Source organism: Gekko japonicus, unplaced genomic scaffold, assembly GCF_001447785.1.
Source record: "Gekko japonicus isolate JY-2015 unplaced genomic scaffold, Gekko_japonicus_V1.1 scaffold1701, whole genome shotgun sequence".
Lineage (NCBI taxonomy): Eukaryota > Metazoa > Chordata > Lepidosauria > Squamata > Gekkonidae > Gekko > Gekko japonicus.
In genome coordinates, this window is record NW_015167586.1 from 216,476 (window position 1) to 236,988 (window position 20,513).

General features: G+C 45.6%; 1 protein-coding gene across 1 annotated transcript in view; it reads left to right on the plus strand.

The window, feature by feature from the left end:
• The first annotated feature begins 923 nt into the window (after window positions 1-923).
• The window catches only part of LOC107112728 (NACHT, LRR and PYD domains-containing protein 12-like), a 51,691-nt gene continuing 32,101 nt past the window's right edge, over window positions 924-20,513 (plus strand). The window contains exons 1-4 of the mRNA XM_015413917.1: window positions 924-2,077; window positions 11,867-12,034; window positions 12,172-12,342; window positions 17,647-17,817. Of these exons, the coding sequence (XP_015269403.1) occupies window positions 993-2,077; window positions 11,867-12,034; window positions 12,172-12,342; window positions 17,647-17,817 (1,595 nt within the window). The 5' untranslated portion in view covers window positions 924-992. The remainder of the gene's footprint in view (window positions 2,078-11,866; window positions 12,035-12,171; window positions 12,343-17,646; window positions 17,818-20,513) is intronic.

Genomic DNA, 20,513 nt, shown 5'->3' on the forward strand with positions numbered 1-20,513 from the left:
CCGGCCGCCCCGCTTCCAGCCCTCATTCAGCCAGGAGGAGGCAGGAGAAGAGGGAGGGTAAGTTGCTTCTTCCCTGCCTCTCCCCACTCCTGCCTGCCTGGGGCCAGGGAGGGCCTTCGCGGGGCTTCCTTGCACTCCTGCCGGCCTTGCAGGTCCACCTAGCTCTTTTTCTATGAAACGACCCCTGGTGACTATTAATATTAACTACAAGTCTCCTTCTCTTTTAGATTTTGGTCAAGATCAAGTTCCTGAAACATCAGCAAATGGTAGGGATTGTCCTATAGAACTTTGATTTTGCATGATGTGAGCTGTATATTGTTACTTTTTGCTAGCAATTCGGTCTTCCCTATTAGCAGGGTTGTCATTGAAAAGGTGATGGTATTACATTGGTTCAAGCCATATGTATCCAGATTTGAGTGTCATGAACCAAACATGGTTGAGTGATGTGAGGGGATCATACAACAATGTCACTTTTTAGCACAGGTATACAGCCATTTAAATTTTATTTTTGAAGATAAAATAGTCATATTTGAGACATTCCATTCCAAATGAACTAACAGGATGGGGTCACAGTCATGGCTTTTGTTGACATTTTGTAAAGTCATTTTAGATATTGAAACATATCTACAACCAGAATTTGTTTTAAAAATCTATTACTGGGGGAGTAGTCACACTCCTATGAAAACTTGTTTAAGGTCACATTTCCTTCCTGTGCCGAATTTTATTGTTTTGGCATGAAATAAATGATTTTTAAATATTTTGAATAGAGACATTATATTTCTATTTTTCTGGAATGACCTTCCAATCTTTTAAATTTTGTTTGTCCTCTTCTAGATGAAAGATTGGCATATAGAGATCACGTTAAAGATAAATTTCAAACACTGAAGGACCAGAATTCTCTTCCAGGAGAATATGTTCATCTGAACCAGCGCTATTCAAAGCTAATCATCATAGATTATCACCGGCCAGAAAAGGAACGAGAACATGAAATTATGGCTTTGGGAGGGACTCATGCTCAGCTCATGAGGAAGAGAGCCAGTTCTGCTATTACTATTGAGACACTATTCAAGCCTGATAAACACGGGCTAAAACCTCAAATTATTGTGCTGCAGGGAGTAGCAGGAATTGGTAAAACTATGACAGCAAGAAAAATCATGTTAGACTGGGCCTGTGGAGAGCTGTATGAAGACATGTTTGATTATGTTTTCTATATACATTGCAGAGAAGTGAACCTCTTTACAGAGGAAAGTAGTATTGCTGAAATGATTTTAAAACAATGGGCCAGTAAGAACACAATTAAAGCGATACTGAAGAATCCTAAGAAACTCCTGTTCATAGTTGATGGTTTTGATGAATTAAGGTTTTCCCTTGACCAGCCGAAAGATTGCCTGTGTACTGATCCCTGGCAAAAGAAGCCAGTGGGAATCCTATTGAGTAGTTTATTTCAGAAACATGTTCTTCCTAAATCGTGTTTGATCATCACAACAAGGCCAACGGCTTTACAGAAACTACATCATTGCTTGGAGTGCTCACGTTATGCGGAGATCCTGGGCTTTTCAGAGAGGGACAAGAGGGAATACTTCCACAAATTCTTTCAAGATAAACATGAAGCAGAAAAGGCTTTTGGGCTTGTAAGACAAAACGAGACACTCCTCACCATGTGCTTCGTCCCCATCGTGTGTTGGGTTGTCTGCACTGTCATGAAACAGCAGATGGAGAGAAGTGAGGACTTTGCACAAACAGCAAACACACTCACGGCTGTCTATATGCTCTACCTTTACAGTTTGTTCAAGTCAGACAAAAGGTATTCAAAGCAACTTCATGGTAACAAGTTGAAAAGTCTGTGTTCTTTGGCTATTGATGGAATCTGGAAACAGGAAATACTATTTGGGGAGGACGAAATCAAGGACCGTGGATTAGATCAGTATGATTCTCTCCCTCTTTTTATGAGTGAGAATATTTTCAAAAGAGACATTGACTGTGAATGTGTCTACAGCTTCGTTCACTTAAGCTTTCAGGAGTTTTTTGCTGCTTTATCTTTTGTATTCGAGGAAGAACAGGCACAGGATTCTGAGAAGTATAATCAAGAGTTAAGAACGCTATTGGAAAGCTATATCACCTCTCGACAAGACTTAGCATTAACAGTGCAATTCCTCTTTGGTCTTTTAAATGAAGAAAAAAGAATGAAAGGCTTGTGTGAAAGGTTTGGATGGGAAATTTCACCTAAAATTAAACAATTTGTATTGAAGTGGGTGAAAAACCACACAACCACAAAAATAACAGATCCTTGGAATAAACAGTTATTGTTTAGGTGTTTCTATGAAATGCAAGATGAAAATTTTATAAAACATGCATTTGATAAAGTGACTGAAATGGACTTATTCTGGGGTGTTTATAGTAAAATGGAAGAGAGAGATCTAGCATATTGTCTAGAGCACCTGTGTGGTTTGGAGAGCCTTACTCTCAAGAACCTTAAATTTGTGCCTGAGGTTTTTTATCCAGATACAGAAAAAGAAGAAGAGGAAGAAGTGCTCAGGAATCCACAACAACATGGGTTAGATTTGTATGTATTGCTTAAATTCTAACTTGTTTCAGTTCCATTTTTATTTGACTCTCCTTTCTATAACTTCTGGTGATTTTCTAATACCAGGATTTTGTCTAATATATTCTGCTTTATAGTAATGTATTCATTCGTGTGCCAACTATAGTGTCCTATTTGAATCTTGGAACTGAAGTATATAGCTTCTTGATATCAAAACAAATAATCTGAAGAATCTTACATTCCGGAAGAATGATAGCATAATAGCATGTGGGGATATCACAATATTAAGTATGGACATACATTTTCAGTGCTATCCAGGGGTCATTTCATAGAAAAAGAGGTGCCGGAGCTAATTAGCATAACTCATTAGCATAACTTGTGTGCATATGCCACACCCCCTGACATCACCGGAAGTGTGTCAGAAGGCAACACCCACCGCTCAGGCTCCACTGGACTCTTTTGGATTGCTAGCTATTGGGGGGGGGGGGTGACATGCAGATCTGTCCTGGCAGAGGAGGGACAGCTTGTACCTGAATAAAACTTGGTCTTTAAGGTGCCACTGGACTGTTTTGGATGGTGGGCCGGGGGCAGCTCCGTAACTTACCTGGCTGCTTTTTGCTCTGACTGAGGGCTGCTGGGAGCAGGGGTGGGGCTTGTTGCATGTGCCCTCCCCCTGGGCTCTTTACTGCCGGAGCTCCGCTCCTGTGCGCTCCTGCAGGAAATGACCCCTGGTGTTAAGCAGAGTTACTCCAGTCTAAGCTCATTGAAATCAATGGTTTTCTTAGAACAGCCAGATATCAGCCATACAATGTAATTCCTGAACCTCTGACATTGCTTTATTCATTTATACCTTGTCTTTCTCCCCAATGGGGACCTCTTCTCCTCTATTTTATCCTCACGCAATGCCATGAGGTAGTTTAGACTGAATGTGTGTGACTGGCTCAGGGTCACACAGGTAGCTTCTGTGGCAGGTTGGGGATTTGAACCTGGGTCTTTCAGATCCTAATCTGACAGCCAGCATACCAGTTCATCAGGGAAGCAATATGTACATATCTTCAGCTAAGTTGCATACAAAGCTGTTCACCATTTAAGGATTTGTTATGCGGTACTCCTTGAACCATCATTTGCCAGCCTTTTTTATTGTAAAACTGGTCATCGAAGTTAGAGACCATAGGGTGCAGGAGGCAGAACTTACTCTGCATGTTCTATTTTCTTATTGCGCTCTTTTTTTGCTTTTAAGCTTTTCCTTTTCTGAATTTCAGGCATTCTCTTTAACTTTTGAGTAGAGCAGTCTTATACTTTGGATCTGCTCCAGCTGCAGCAGTGGATATTGTTACTTGGATTGCTATAGATGAAGTGTGGCTGATACCTGGGGAAGAGCAGCAAGACCTAACTTGCTTCTCAGAAAATGCTTCCCTTTCCTCTTGCTACTAGAGGGGGGTGGCATGTGGGAATGTCATCCTGTAGCATAGTGAATGTCAAGCAAAGTAGCAAAACTGAACCCTAAATTGCTCCATCCAGAACAGTGTAATAAACATATATAGGAACACAAGATGTTGTCCATCAGCTTCTCTTTCAAATTTGATCTAAGTATTTTGGCTTTTGCTTTTTCTGGGAAAATGTGCTCTCATTATTTAGCTTTTACTGTGCTTTCTCCTACGGTTATGCGGTTACAGTGTTTGATATAGGTAATAAGAAAAAGTTATGTTATATTTGTTTAATCTTCTTGATTTTCCTAATAAAATTTTTATTTAAACTGCAGAACAGTGTAATAGAGGGAGAGGGAGAAGCAGGCTGGTGATTTCTCCCCCCAACTTTCCCCCTAGGGCCTAGCATATCTACCCAGTCTATGTGTCAGCCCCCCTCTCCACATGCCACCAGGGAGCTTCTTACAGTTTTTTTTTTTAAAAAAAAAATTGGTAGTTGGCATATCAATGTAATGGTATTGTTGTGGGCCACCCAGGAGTTCTGGAGTTGGGGAACGTAGACGCCTCCTCAGCTGAGGAGGAGGTGATTGAGGCAGGCCCATGCTTACAACTAACAATGGGTGCTCCACCAAAGGAGATGGTTCTTTTGGTTTAGTTTTTTACCCCAAGTGTACTGCTGTCATCCCTTGGGGTTGGGATCAGCAGTGGAAAGGGCACAGCGGTTGGCATCACCTCTATCCTCACCTGGGCCACTGGAATACCGGGGTTAGGAGGAAGGTACTGGCCAGGCACTAGAGTGCCCGGCTGGTATCTCAGTAGTGTTCAGCTCTGGCTATTGAAAATGAGTCTTCAGAGGATCGGGAGTAGGGAAATTGTGGTCCCTTAGGTACGCTGGTGTGCTGTAATTGTTGACACCTGTTAGAGAATGACTCCGCAGGACTGAAGATTGCTGGTCAGATATAAGCAGCAGCTGAGAAGCAGGCTGGTGTGGAAGTAACACAGCTGTTTTGTGCTGATGCTCATTGTGTTTGTTCTCTGTGTTGTGCCTGTCTCTCCTCTGTGAACTTTGGCCTGTGCCTCAACTCTAGATCCAAACAAACACAAAACCTTTATTGGCATGAAAGCACAAGACATCATGGAAATACGGGAAAATACTAAGATGCATCAGTCACTATTCAAGTTTCATCTTCTGATTGCATAATATAAAAATTTTGCAACAGCCTCAATTATTTCACAATTAGAATTAAACAGAAGAAAGGGAACAATTGAGTCATCAGAGTGCCAGCTCTTACCCTCTAGAAATGGAGTAATAAAACAAGATCAGATATCCCTATAGAGGGGGCAATGAAGTATGGTGTGTGTAGTGGATGCTATATCTTTTAGAGAGCAAGGACAAAGTCTGGCGGTACCTCCCTAAAAGCACCTCTGATGGCAAGCAGGTATGCTCTGCAATGATATGGGGCTGTTAAACTTGACAGGGCTATTTTTGGGCAGGAACGCACAGGAACGGAGTTCCGGCTGGCTCCTGAGTCGGCCACGCCCAGCAGGAACTCATTAGCATAATAGGCCACACCCAACAGCAGAAACTCATTAGGATTGGCTACATTAGGGGTGTGTGGCCTAACATGCAAAGGAGTTCCTGCTACAAAAAAAGCCCTGGGTTTTGACAACAAAGTAAACAGAATAAGAAGCAAAAGGTGGGTGTGGCTGGATGACCACACTTCTGGTAACATGGGGGTGTGGCCTAATAGGCTAATGAGCTGTGCTGTCAGGGGTGTGGCCTAATAGGCTAATGAGTTTCTGCGGTTGGGTGTGGCCTATTATGCTAATGAGTTCCTGCTGGGCTTTTTCTACAAAAAGAGCCCTGGCTATGGTCATTACTAGTCTAATAAAGCAGACACCAACTCTGGAAGCCCCATTCCCACTGTATTGTGTTGGCAGCTTCAGTGGCACTGGGGCTTTCTTAAGATAGCACTGTTGCATGGAAAAGGCTGGGCAGTGGATGGGCACCTTGCTGTGCCTAGTGGCTCCTCACTTGCATTGAACTTGTGCTCTTTTGAGTTCTTTCTTGTATGTTATATGTACTCAGATTTATGAGTAATAATTGTAGATTAATTCATAGTTAGATATATGTGGATAATCTGCAACACCATGAAAATTGAAAGTAAAATGAATAAAACTTTGCCCAAAGTTCAGCAAATAATCTTGCTTTCCTTCCCCCCCCCCCAAACATTTTATTAGGATATATCCAAGTTATTTCAACATTTTTGCATAATCTTGCTTTCCTCTTTAGTGATCTGCATCAAGATCTTGAGCCTGGTGAACAAATCTGTAAAGCACTGAAGCATCTAAAGAATAATTTAAGGAGACTGAGGTAAAAAAAAATATCTACGAATGTTTTCCTTTGTAATACCACCATCATTTGAGTGTTCTTAATGTGAAAACCCCATGCGTTGTCTGCAAATGGCTCCCTGAGCACTACGGCACAGATTGATCTCTCTGTTTTCAGTTCTCCTGCTGAGCTCTTGTGGGCAGAGAGAGTGAAAGGCCAGATTTCCTTCCTCTTTGCCATTGTGGGAGGAATCTGTGCAGAGTTCTATGAGCACATGCATTTTGTCATGGCTTCCTGGACTGATGCAAGACCTGCTGGGAGATTGGATTTAGGGAATTTTAGAAATCAGTAGACTTTAACAGCAAGGTCAAAGACCATGAAATTGAGTAAGTGCATTAATGAATGAATAGCTGTAATGGCTGGAGAATTCCAGGTCCTAATTAAGTTCTTGGGAAATGGTATTTATTTGTTTAGGATATTTTTATGCTGCCTCTTCAGAGTCCTGCTTGAAGTGGCTTACAGTTAAACCATGTTTAATTGGGTTGCTTTTAAGTGTGGGGGGTATATCTTAAAAACAAGCCATTAGAAATAAACAACATAAAAACTATCCATAAAACAGAAACAGACCATTAAAAAGCTGTGGTAAGATAAGTTCCCCCCCTCCCCAGTTAAAAGCCTGGAGTAAAAGATGTATTGAGGCCTGGTGGCTACAAGAAATACAATAGGCATCAGTTCCAGTTTATCCTCAATAAAATAGGTCATAAACAAAAACAACTTGTTGGGCTTATTCAGGCTAGGCCTAATACAGACATTGAGTAAAATACAATAAGTAGATGCACACATTTCAAATTCAAAAGTCTACATCATAGAAGGATAGAATTAATTGAAACGTTTAGTAAAATATTAATAAGCCCACTATCAGAATTAGACCTGTCCTCTGAACCCACTCAGTGAGGATTGTTTCGTGACTTGGTCATGATGTTTTAGTGTCCATGAGAAGAATTTTGCCACTGTTTCTGCAGTCTTCTTGTCAGACTCTGAAAGGAAGTTTAATGTGATAATCCACAGAATGGGCTGGATATGTAGCCCTAAGTGAAGTTAACATAATCACTCTTTGTTCTGCATCCATCTTGCAGGAGAACAAAAAAAAAATGTGTAATGGATTCAACAACCTGAGCTACATAGGGAAAATAACATGTGCTCATGCGGGATTTCCCTTAAAGATAACTGGAAGTTTTCTGGAAGACTGTCAATGGATTTTATTGTCCTCAGAAAGTTGGTAGTAGCTTGCATATAACGGCATACTGGTGGTATAGGGCCTGAGAACAGAGCCAATACAGCCAGAAAATAAATTCTGTCATAATTGTACCTAGGGGTGTGCATTCGGTATTTACTGAGCCGAATAAATACCCAAATTTTCCAGGTATTTATTAAGCCGAATCAGTTTCTCCAATCTGATTCAGCTACCAAATAGAGAATGCCGAATAAAAGCTGAAAACATTTGGCTTTTATTCTCAGGCCACTTTATGGTTCAGTTAGGTTTTGGATTGTGGTTTGTGTTGCACATTGCAGGTAAAAATCCTGCTGGGATTCTCTGTGGGTTAGTTCTGTGGGGTTAACTTTGCATTGCTGCAACATTGGCACAAGGCTGTGCTGCTGGGCACTATTGCACTGACTTTTATTCGGCAATACAGAATACCAGTTCCGGGGGGAGGAGGGTTAAACTTTAAAGGGCTGCAGTTTCCTTCTCTTTCCCATTTCTGGCTCCTTCCCATCCTCTGCTCTGCTTTCCAGGAGGGAGGGGGAAGAGGGAACATATACAGCCAATGATTAGGCATCTAGGGCCTCTCAGGCCTCTTCCTGGTTCAGTTTTGTTCTGGTTTGTGGTTTGTGTTGCCCTTTGCAGTTAAAACCAGGTTTTTAAAAGTTTTCTAAAGTTTTTTAATTTTACTGTATGATATCCCTTGTCTTGTTAGTTTGGGTGGTGGTGGTGGTGGAGTGACTGACTAAACCTTCTGCCTGGGGCCTAGGCTCTCAGGCCTCTTTATGGTTCAGTTAGGTTCTGGTTTGTGGTTTGTGTTGCACTGTGCAGTTAAAACCAGGTTTTCTAAAGTTTTTTTAATTTTACTGTGTGATATCCCTGGTCTTGTTAGTTTGGGTGGTGGTGGTGGTGGAGTGACTGACTAAACCTTCTGCCTGGGGCCTAGGCTCTCAGGCCTCTTCATGGTTCAGTTAGGTTCTGGTTTGTGGTTTGTGTTGCACTGTGCAGGTAAAAACCATGCTGGGATTCTCTGGTATGACACTAGGTTAGTTCTGTGGGGTTAACTTTGCATTGCTGTGACATTGGCCACAGGGCTGTGCTGCTGGGCACTATTGCACTGGTTGTGCTGTCGTAGCAAACCCTCTCCCCCTTGCTTGGATTGTGATTCTGTGCTTGACATCAGTCCTGTTGAGCTGGCATTTGCCACAATGGCACTGGTACCTAAACAGAGTCCATGTAGATAAGCTCCCGCACGTATGTCCATTTGACATTCTTTCATTATCTTCCAGATAATTTTTTGCAAGTCTAGCACAACTTAATCTGTCAATTCCTAATGGTGGCAAGAATCAGGGGTTTTGTTTTTCAAAATTTCACAGTCCTGGGGTTGCAGCATGAGACTGAAATGGGCTCTTAGATGGTTAGTCTCAGGATGCCTCAAAAGATCCCTGAATTCACTACTGTTCACTTCACTATGATATTATGTTCACAAACAACTAGAACTGTTTGCAATGCATTCCATCACACCAACAAAAATAGAGTTGCTATTCACTCTAAAACAACTTTTTAATAACAACTTCAAAATAATAGCAATAACGGAGACTCGCCAAATTTTGCTATCTGTACTACCCCCAAACCTCAACTATTCAAGAAATTAACTTTCTTGACAGACAGTTCCTGACAAACCAGGGCAGCGGTCACACGGGCCAGAAAATGCGGGGGGGGGGGAGCGTGGCTGTTTGCCCCGGAGGAAAATAACGCGCGGCTGTCCAATCACATGTCCCGGTCGAGGTCCCATGGTCAGGGGAGAGATGCCAATCACATGAGTATCCTGCATCTCCACCGAGAGCAGCCGGGCCAATGAGAAAGGGAAAGGAAAGAGGGCCTCTGGGAGGGTCTCGCACGGCCCACTCCAGGCGGGGTCCGTGTTCCGCTTGCAAGGAGGAGAGGGGGAGATTAACCCACCAGATCCCCCCTCCCCACCAGCAGCCCTCCCTCCCTCCCTGGGACATGCGGCCCGCTCTCAGCCTGGCCTCTGCCGCTCACCCCCATCGCAGCCTCTCGTGGCCCTCTCTCAAACTCAAAGAAGCCACGCCGCGCGATCACACTAGCGATCGCTCTTTGTGCGCATGCACTGTTGGGCACTTTTGGAGACTTGGGGGGGGAACCCTTGTTTGCAATGAACATCGGCAGCCACCGGATGCCATGGGATTCCAGCGGAAACGCGATCAGGCGCCTGCCCTTTCTGCGCGGTTTCCGGAAACTAGTACCTCAGAGGTACTAGTTTTTTACTCCGCAAGCAGCAGGAAACCTCGGGTTAGCCACGGGAGCTCTACGCTTCCCAGATGTTGTGGTGTGATCGTGCCTGGAAAATCCGCCTACCATCCATATCGTCAGCGCGGCAAATGCTCCGTGTGACCGCATCCCATGTTGTTCTTTTGTTTAAGATTGTGGGATGTGTTGCTATTTCTCATTCAGGGATTTGTTATTCTGCCTCATGTTCAGGGGGCAATGCTTGGTAGGCTTCATATTTCCCACAGGTCTTCCCACAGAGAGCCAGTTTGGTGTAGTGGTTAAGTTGGCGGACTCTAATTTGGGAGAACCGGGTTTGATTCCCCACTCCTCCACTTGCACCTGCTGATGTGACCTTGGGTCAGTCACAAGCTCTGGCACAGCTGTCCTTGAAAAAGAGCAGTTTGTGTCAGAGTTCTCTCAGCCCCACCCACCTCACAGGGTGTCTGTTGTGGGGAGGGGAAGGGAAAGGAGTTTGTAAGACGCTCTGAGACACCTTTGGGTAGTGAAGGGCTGGGTATAAATCCAATCTCTTCTTCTTCTTCTTCTTCTTCTTCTTCTTCCAACATGGAGCATTGTTCAGAGGAGGTATTAACATTTTCAATGGAGAAGAGCTAGGAAATTTCATGGCTAGAAGGAATGTGGTGGTACATTATAGATCATGAATGATGTGTGATTGTTTCCCACAGACTGGTTTATTGTGATTTTTCCATTGATCATTGGTGGGATCTCTTATCTGTTCTCTGCATTTCTCCAACGCTCTCTGAGCTGAACCTGTTATTCGGTGAACAGGCAGATTCAATAGTGCAGCTCCTGGCTGATGCACTGAAACATTCAGACTGCAAGATACAGAAACTGGTGTAAGTCACTGTTAGTGTTTTAACTTCCTTACATAGTTATTTATTTATTATTTTCAATTTATATCCCACTTTGCCTGCACAGGAATATCTGCCCTTTCTGCTGGGATTATAGGATCCCTGGCTTGATTCAACTGTTCTGCCTTGGAAGGAAAGCAGAGACACTCACTGAATATTTTTCACATGTGTGTATGCTAAATTTCCGTTAGAGGGAGAAGATAGATCCTACTGGGACAGACAGTGTCAAGTTCCACCCTCCAGGTGCCTCGGCTGATTACTTTCAAATAGATTGGAATGTTGAAAAGAGGGGGAAAGAGCTCCCGAACCCCTAACACAAATAAGAGTTAGGAAGGAGCTGATCTGCATCAGCAGGTGGATAGGAGAGCCCGGGGCCTTTTTTTGTACAAAAAGCCCAGCGGGAATGCATTAGCATAATAGGCCACACCCAATAACACAAACTCATTAGCCTCTTAGGCCACACCCCCATGCCTTCCCTTGTCTGGCCCGGGTGCCCTGCAGCTGTGGGGAGCCTGAGAAAGCCCCCCCCTGGAAGGGAAGGCAGTTTAAACTGCCTTCCCTTGGCTTGCCTGGGCACCCTGCTGATGGGGGAGGCAGAAACCGTGGTGACCCTCAGGATGCAGCAGTGACAGGGGTCATTAAGACAAAGAGAGGGATTTCCCCCCTGCAAGTTTCGCAGGTCCTCAATCGTCATCTCTAATACCAACATTTTAGAATCTCCAGGCATCAGTTTAATTGAAGACTGACCGTTCCTTTATGAAAAGACAAAGAGAGAGAATGAAAACTTTTGTTCAAGCCATCAGTGCATCTGAAGTGATGTATCAGCATCTGATCCTTTTAAGTGGAGATGTGAGAGATTGAACCTGGGACCTGCTGCATGCAAAGCAGATGCTTCACCATTGAGCAAAGGCCCCTCCCAGAACCTTTCTAGTATCTCTGTTCCCATAATTGGGCTGCAGGTCACTCATAATGAATCTAAAAACGTACACATACACATTTTAAAAATAGTAAACGAAATTCAAAAACTTTTTAATGAGTATTGCTGATCATTATCATCAATGACTCTTTCACACAATAGGTTGGTGCAGTTACCCTGTAGTGATAGAATTGGTTGTATCTGTTATTCCCTATCATTTGCAGACTGAATCTCGAGATCACTTCTGCCTGTTGTGGGAATCTCGCCTCTACTCTTAGCACCAATCAAAGTTTGACAGAGTTGGTCCTGAAAAGGAACACAATAGGAGACACAGGAATTAGGCTCCTGTCTGCTGGACTAAGACATCCAAAGTGCAAACTGAAGAAAGTGAGGTAACCATCTATATCTTAATTTCTTCTATACTTGGTAACTTGCTAATATGAGAAACCCATGAACTATCTGCTCTCCCATTTCCCCCCAACCTCAGTGCCCTCCTCGTTGCATAGTAAGTTATGTTTTTCTCTTGCAGGTTGACTAGTTGTAAAATCACATCTTCTGGTTGTGGGGATCTCTCTTCTGTCCTCAGCACAAGCCAGACACTGAAAGACCTAGGTTTAGGTAACAATGAACTGGAAGATTCTGGAGTGAGACTGCTATGTGAGGGTTTGAGAGCTCCACACTGCAAAATACAGGCATTAAAGTAAGTAACGGCTAGTTTGCTTGTCATACAACATTCATAGTTAAAAGAAACAGATTTTTTTTTTGATAGAATTGTTTGACTAAAACAGATTCCTGGGTAATATGTTTCTGTGCGAAAGTCATGGAAAGGGAAAGCATTCATCATGAGTTCAAGCAGTGAGTGGTGCTGATTGGAGGAAACAGTCGGTGATTTCCCACAAGCGCTGCTCCGCGCTCATTCTTCTCTTTGGCCCGATGGTACGTGTCAATTTCACACAAGCTGCTGCGGGACTCCATTTTGCCCCGCAGCTTCGTGCGATTTCCCCCGCGTCTACTCAATCCTGTTTTTTGAGGACTGAGTAGACGCGGGGGGGAATCGCACGAAGCTGCGGGGCAACATGCGGGGCAAAATGCGGCCGCGCAGCAGCTTGTGTGAAATTGACACGTACCATCGGGCAAAAGGGAGGAGTGAGCGCAGAGCAGCGCTTGTGGGAAATCACCCAGTGTTTTTCCAAGCAATTAAGATTAGGGAGAGCAAACCATTAGAGAGGTGAGTCCTTCAGTAATGGGTGTTCGGTTGCCAGGTCTCCTCTACCCACAAATGGGGGATGGGTGGGTAGGGGTGACAGATCCAGGTTGGGACACTCCTGGAGTTATAGGGATGGAGCCTGGGGAGGGCAGGCACCTCAGTGGGGGCACAAGGCCACAGAGTCCACCCTCCAGAGCATCCATTCTCTCCAGGGAAACTGATCTCTGTAGTCTGGAGATGAACTGTCATTCTAGGGGATCCCCAGGTCCCACCTAGAGGCCGACATCCCTAAATGGTTGTAACCGCTTAAGTTGGTGGTGCAGCAGAAAACAACATTGTAGCTTAGAATTTTTAAAAAAATCTAAGATGTTCCTTGTATTTCAGGCTTCAGCTATTTTATGTACTTAAGCCAAAAGTTGAAGTGAATGTCTGTTGTAACTCCTATTGTCCAACCTTTGGACATTTTATGTCCCGGTAATATCTTAATTGCACAGTCAGATTTACGATGCGGGGGTAGTTCATTCACTTCCCCTTCCTCGAAGACCCTGGCCGGGTCTCGATACTAAACCGGGATGAAATTTAATTCTTCCCACACCAGGCATCCGTGCTCGGCTACAGGGTGGGGCTCCTACCCCCACTTCGGGTCCCACAGGTGCTCCTTACACGAGGGGTCCAGAAAGGTTAGGGTCCCAGCACTCCATTGAACATACGGGTCATGGACTTGGAGCCATGGGCTACCCAGCACCCTGGGGGATTCCACGGAAGGGTTCACCATGAAAGAGCAGAGCTCCCAGTGGGACGCCACTCCCGCTGTCAAGAGTGTGGTACGGTACTGGCAGGCCTCCCCCTTCATCGTGGTTCCATCCACCTGGTAGAATACTAGGGGGTCTTTCAACTTGTGCACGTTTGCCCCCAGACCCGTGACTATAGCAGGGCTGATTAAGTTCTGGGTGCACCCCAAATCTATTAGGGCTCTAACCCTAATGCACATTCCCACTTCAGTATGAATTACAGTTACAGTCAAATAGAAGAGAGGGGAGGAGGATCTAACCAAGTCTTGAGCCAGATACTTTCGGACCTGCTGGTTGGTGCCCTTCACAGCAGGTCCTGGCCTTTCCCTGCTGGCTGAGGCGCATCACAGTCACTGGATGAGGTGCCCTCCGGGGAGTCTCTCACCCCTGCTTGCAAGGCTTTTGGGGTCTTGGGATGTTTCCCCGGGGTTTTCGGTCTCTTCTTCTCGTCGCTCCTTCTCTGGGCTCTTGCTGCCCGGACAGTTCACGGCGAAATGCCCCAGTGCCCCACCTCTCAAGCACAACCCCAGGAACATGCGATGCTCATGGTCTCCCCCAATCATTGGGCCTCATCCCCAGGTTGCCTTCAGGCCTCCAGGCACCTTCCCGGGAGTCTTGTGCTGGTACAGCCGCATGAGATTGCACCTGTTCTGGGCTTCACAGGCCACCTGGATCTAGCCACTCAGAGTCAGGGGGTTATCTTGGGCTAGGGCCTTCTCAAGGATCATGGTATTTAGGCCTGCCCAGTAGAATTTGATGAGGACCTCTTCTGGCCACCCTTGCAGCTTGGCTGCGTAGGTCTTGAATTTGTCCAAGTAGTCCTGCACCAACCGGCTCCCATGGCACAGCCCGCGGAGATGGGTCTGGGCCTTGTCCATCTCCAGCGGGTCTTCGTACTGCTGCCAGAGGGCTTGCATGAAGGCATCTACATTGCGGAGTTCAGGGTCTCTGACGTTGTACAGCCCCACGAACCAGTCAGCTGCCCTTTCCCGCAGCCTAGACCTCATGTAGTCGACCCGGTGCTCATCGGAGGTGAAGGTGTGCCCCCACTCTCTCAGGAACTTCCACACCTGGATCACAAAGAATGCCAGCTTCTTGGGGCTGCTGTTGAAAGTCGCTTCTAGGGCATCATGGGGCTGCTCACGATCCTGCCTGAGCCCAGGCAGGGGTAGGCTGGGTGGTCGGATGGCTGATGGCGGCCAGGGGACTCTTCAGCCTCCTCCTCCTCCTCTACCTCCTCTTGCATCAGTTCTTTGACCACTTGGGTTAGGAATTTTAGCCTGTCCTTGATCTCTTCCATCTCTCCCTTGAGTTCGGCTCGCACCCGATTGATGCGCGATGCCTCTCCCAGTGTGTCAGCATCCAGAAGGTGCTCAGGGTCATCTTGGAAGACGCAGGACACTCACCTCCCTTCTCGCTCCAGATGGGTCTGCAGCCCCCGGAATCCAGGGGTGCTCAGGAGCCAGGCTGGGTTGTCCCATCGGTTCTTTTCAGCTTTCTTTGGTCTGGTCCCTTCCTTCCAATAAACTACATGTTTCTTGGGTTTGGGCTCAACCGGCTTTTCTTCCTTCTTGTCAGGTAGGGGGATCAGGAGCTCAGTTTCAGAGCTGGTTCCCATCGCAATTTCTTTGCTCTTTTTCCCAGCCATCACGATGGTGGGGCAGAGGTCGAATAGAGTGGAGAACTGACACTTTGTCAGACTCCTGGGCAAGTTATTCTCAACAGCACTCTCTTTGGCAGTGATACGTTTATTGAGTTATAAGCAAGTTCCAGGTCTTAACAGTACTGTGTCAGTCCTGAAGATTTTGGCGGGTACAGTAATAGATATAGGTAATCCAAACGTAACCCCTCCTAAGGCCCACTCATATGTCACATCCACTCCACCTAGCCTCCAGCGTCTCTACCCCCTTTCACCTGGGTAATATATGATCCCATTATGTACAGAAGTGAGCTGGCACTAAAAGTCTCAATGACATTCCTCTGGGAATGAGAGGAAGGCTTCTTCGGAAGAATTACACTTCTAAGACAGTGCAGTCACACACTCCACACTCCCCCCCCTACGGAATTCCCCCCTCCCAGCATCTATGGCAAAGTGAGCAGAGCGAGGTTTGACACCTATACAGATTTCTTACAGTAACCTATGCCCCTTGACAAACAGGAATCTAATGGTACATTGCTTTAATTCCAGAATATGTTTTTATGGATTAGAGCCTCCTGTCAAATACAATGCACTTTCATCACCTACCGAGAATCCAGGCCACTTTGTCTGGGAAAGAGATCTCTAGTCCATGAATGCTTATCTTCGAATAAAGATTTATTAGTCATTAAGGTGCCACTAGACTAAGGTAAGACTGGGAGTGAAAAATAGCCCTGGAAAAGGGTTCAGTCCCCGCAAAGGTGGGGTGGGGAGAGAAGAAGATAGAAGGTTACTACCTGACTCTGCCCTGACCCTCAAAGGAAGGAATAAAGCAGGAAGCGGCAGCCTGCCTAATCAGTTGGTTGCGTATTGCTTTTCTCAACTCATGCAGGCTGCAGGCCAACTGCCACCTCCTTTGCCTCCCATGGGGCTTGTGTGGGCCTCTGGAATATAGGGATCTTGTTTTGATGTATATCTAGGGATCACATCCTTTTATTCCAGCAGGGTTGTACACACATACATCCTGTTATGAGTGATGATCTCCTGGAATATTTTTTTTCAACCAATTTATCATCTCTCGGCATTGCTGGGTGGTCACCATCTTCTGTTGATGACCACCTCCTTAGAAAAATCAATTGAATACAGCCTTATTGCAGCACAGTTACTGGGCCTCTCCTAGACTTCTTTGCTAAGTAATAGGCTGATGAGCGCCCTGGTCTCAACGTCCGTCCACTGCTTTGCCATCACTTTTTTGGCAGACAGATAAAGTCCTGCGTCAGAAAGTGATGGAAACTGTGATGCATTTGTGTGAGCAGGCAGGGCAAAAAGTCACCCTTAGGATGCCTGGGCAGGTTGTGTTCCTTGAAGCAATGTAGGGCACCCAGGAATCTGCTGGTTCAGGTGACTCCCAAGTGAGGCACATGGGCCTGATTTCCTTGGGAAAAGACTATTTTATATGCCAGCCCAGCAGGCAAGGCATATGATATTTAGATAATTAAAAACGGGTCATTTCGTAGAAAAAGAGGTGCAGGATCTCATTAGCATAACTCATTAGCATGACTTATTTGCATATACCACACCCCCTGACATTACTGGAAGTGTGTCAGAAGGCAACACCCACCGCTCAGGCTCCACTGGACTGTTTTGGATTACTAGCTATTTGGGGGGGGGAGAATGCGCAGATCTGTCCTCACAGAGGAGGGAGAGCTTGTACCTGAATAAAACTTGGTCTTAAAGGTGCCACTGGACTGTTTTGGACCGGGGGGGGGGCTGGTGGGAGGGGCTCTGCAGCTTACCTGGCTGCTTCTTGCTCTGACTGAGGGCTGGTGGGAGCAGGGGGTAGGGCTTGTTGCATGTTCCCACCCCCTGGGCTCTTTATTGCCGGAGCTCTGTTCCTGTGCGCTCCTGCAGGAAATGACCCCTGATTAAAAATGTAATTGCTGCGAATGTTTCTGCAAAAAAGATTAAATTAAGTTACTCCTGTAAACAGTGTTGTTGCTGGATCACTGGATGACTCAGACTAGCCTGATCTCATCAGATCTTGGAAGCTCAGCAGGGTTGGCCCTCGTTAGTATCGGAATGGAAGGCCACCAAGGAATACCAGGGTCACTATACAGAGGCAGGCAATGGCAAGCCACCTCTGAATGTCTCTTGCCTTGAAAACCCTACAGGGTCACCATAAGTTGGCTGCAACTTGATGGCACTTAACACATGTGCACAGGGACCCTCTTGCCCACAGGGAAATTAAAATGGAACTGGAACCAATAGGATTTGGCCAGGAGAGAGAGCTATTCTTGCCACCACTACACTGTTCAGGAGATTTCCAAAGGAGATCATAGGACTTACAGCAGTCACATTTTCTGCTTGCAGGTTAGACTCCTGTGGCATCACATCTTCTGGTTGTGGGGATCTCTCTTCTGTCCTCAGCACAAGCCAGACACTGAAAGAGCTGCATTTAAGGGAGAATGAACTGGAAGATTCAGGAGTAAGACTGCTATTTGACAGCCTGAAAAATCCACATTGCAAAATACAGAAAATAAAGTAAGTAACAGCTGGTTTGTTAATCGTGCTACATTTATAGTAAAGGGCAAGGAATAAAAATTTTGATGCAGTTCTATGACTAATAAAAGTTCAAGGGGCAGACAGGTCTATGAGAAGGTAACAGAAAGGCAAAGAATACAAAAAATTCTAGTAGGTCATCATGGAATTCAAGCTTGCAACTAGAGATGTAAAATTTCCAAAAATTTTGAAGCTTGGAAAAACCCCAGGAAATTTTCGGAAGAATTGAAAAAAAATGCTACATTAGCACTTTTTTTTCTTTTCCAGATTGAAAGTCATTCTGTTACTTTAGGAACATAAAATATGACTACGGACATTTTTACTTGGCATGAAATTATCACAACTAGCATATTAAAAATATAGTGTATCCAAATAATTATTACAAACAGAATACCCACCCACATGCAAAAACAAAACTGAATTCTTTTCTTGTGACAATAGCACCTCCTAAAGGAAGAAATGTATCTTGTTCTTGCATTGGAGAGTTCAGTTTGTAACCTAAGGACTTGCTTGTCCTCAGTGCACAGAAATTAGATCTATCTGATACCATACATATTTTTTAGAAATGATTTGGAAAATATTTGAACACCTTGTCTTAAAATATTTTATTCATCATGTTAAAATAAAATGTTCCATAATCAATTTTTTTTCTTTTCTTTTTTCTTTTCAATTTTTCCAGTTTTTCGGAAAAAAACAAAAAAGGCTTCAGGGGAAAAACGGAAAAAACCACTTTTTTTCCCCCGGGCCTTCATATCTCTACTTGCAATATCGTGATAAACACTGTCTTTATTGCTTTAACGCTTTATCACCGTTTTGTCGTCTTTTGGGATATCCTGTGAACCTAAAAGCAGCATCTGGCAGGCCCCGACTCTAAAGACACACTATTTCCCCAAGGAATAGAAATTAGGTAGAGCAAATCTTCGGGGGGTGGGGGGGAAATCCTACAGCTATTGCTGAAGTATAAGTGGGTGCTGCACCAGAAAACTTCGTTGTGGCTCAGATTGGTTTAAAAAAAAACACAAAACACTGCGAAGTTCCTGAAATACAGAGGTCATTTCGGGGGGGATCGCGGGGGCTCGCACGGGGGGAGAGGTACGGGGGGCGGGGCACACGACGAAGACCCGCCCCCCGCTTACGCCTGCCCCGGTTCCGGCCCTCATTCAGCCAGGAGGAGGCAGGAGAAGAGGGAGGGGAAGGTCCTCCCTGCCTCTCCCCACCCCTGCCTGCCTGGGGCCAGGGAGGGCCTTCGCGGGGCTTCCTTGCACTCCTGCCGGCCTTGCAGGTCCACCGCCAGGCCCCTCATTGGGCTCAGCCGTGGAGCTGCAAGGCCACCGGCGGCCAGGACCGTTGGGGGCTTGGTGTGTGGCCTTATGACACACTTCTGGTGATGTCAGGGTGTGTGGCCTTATGACACACTTTCGGTGATGTCAGGGTGTGTGGCATATGCTAATGAGTTCCCCTAGCTCTTTTTCTACGAAATGACCCCTGCTGAAATATATCAGACAATCTGATATTTAAAATACCAAGTATATTGTTTAGTCTAAGCCAAATGCTGAAGGAAATGTCTGTTTAACTTTTGGACAGAGTTCTTCTATTAACCCATGCCCCTTCATAAACAGGAATCTAAAGACACATTAAAAGAGTTTACGCATACAGAAGAGGGCTTTTCTAGCTGTGCACACACACACACCCTAGAAATGACCTCTGCGAGCTGCAGGTGGGGAAACTCCTGGAGATTTGGGGGTGGAGCCTGGGGAGGACAAGGACCTCAGTGGGGTACATAATGCCACAGAGTCCACCCTCCAAGGTATCCATTTTCTCCAGGAAAAGAGATCTCTGTAGTCTGGGGATGAGCTGTAATTCCGGGGGATCCCCAGGTTCCACCTGGAGGCTGGCATTCCTAGGATCTCAGGGAGGCTATAGAAACCCTTAACTGGTGCCTGGATAAAGTTTTGGAGTGGATGTGGGATACCAAACTGAAGTTTAATCCTGAGAAGATGGAAATGCTACTGGTGAGCAGAAGATCTGGCTCAGGATTTAAGGTGTCACCTGATCTGGATGGCGTCCATAGTCTTGGGGTGTTCTTGGACCCAGGTGTCAGGCTCTCTGTGCATCTTTCAGGTTACAGCACCTGTGATTGAGAGAGGAGGCTCCCTCCCTCCGTTTGAAGTGTCTGGGGCTTGTCACCTTCTCAACGCCAAATGGCCTGGCTTCTCAAATGTCTGTGATATTGTTTTCTTGATATGTAAGGCCACGTTCCTGCCAACCTAGCAGTTCGTAATCAAGAAATTGCAAGTAGATAAATAGGTACCACTTCCGTGGGAAGGTACCGGCGTTCCGTGCGCCTTGGTGTTTAGTCATGCCGGCCACATGACCACGGAAACGTCTTCGGACAGCGCTGGCTCTTCAGCTTTGAAACGGAGATGAGCACCGCAACCCTAGAGTCGGGCTCGACTGGCTTTCGAGCAAGGGAACCTTTACCTTTACTTTAAGGCTACGTGCCTTGGGGGGGGGGGGAGCTGCTTTAGTTCTGGCAGGCAAAATGCCCGGGGGTGATTGGGTCCTGATCTTTAGTGCTTTTACTTGAATCCACTATATCTGTAATCTTTACAAAGAACCTGGGGTTCTGCTGGTACATTGCACTGGTTCTGCTGTCCTTGCAGAAATGCCCCCCCCCC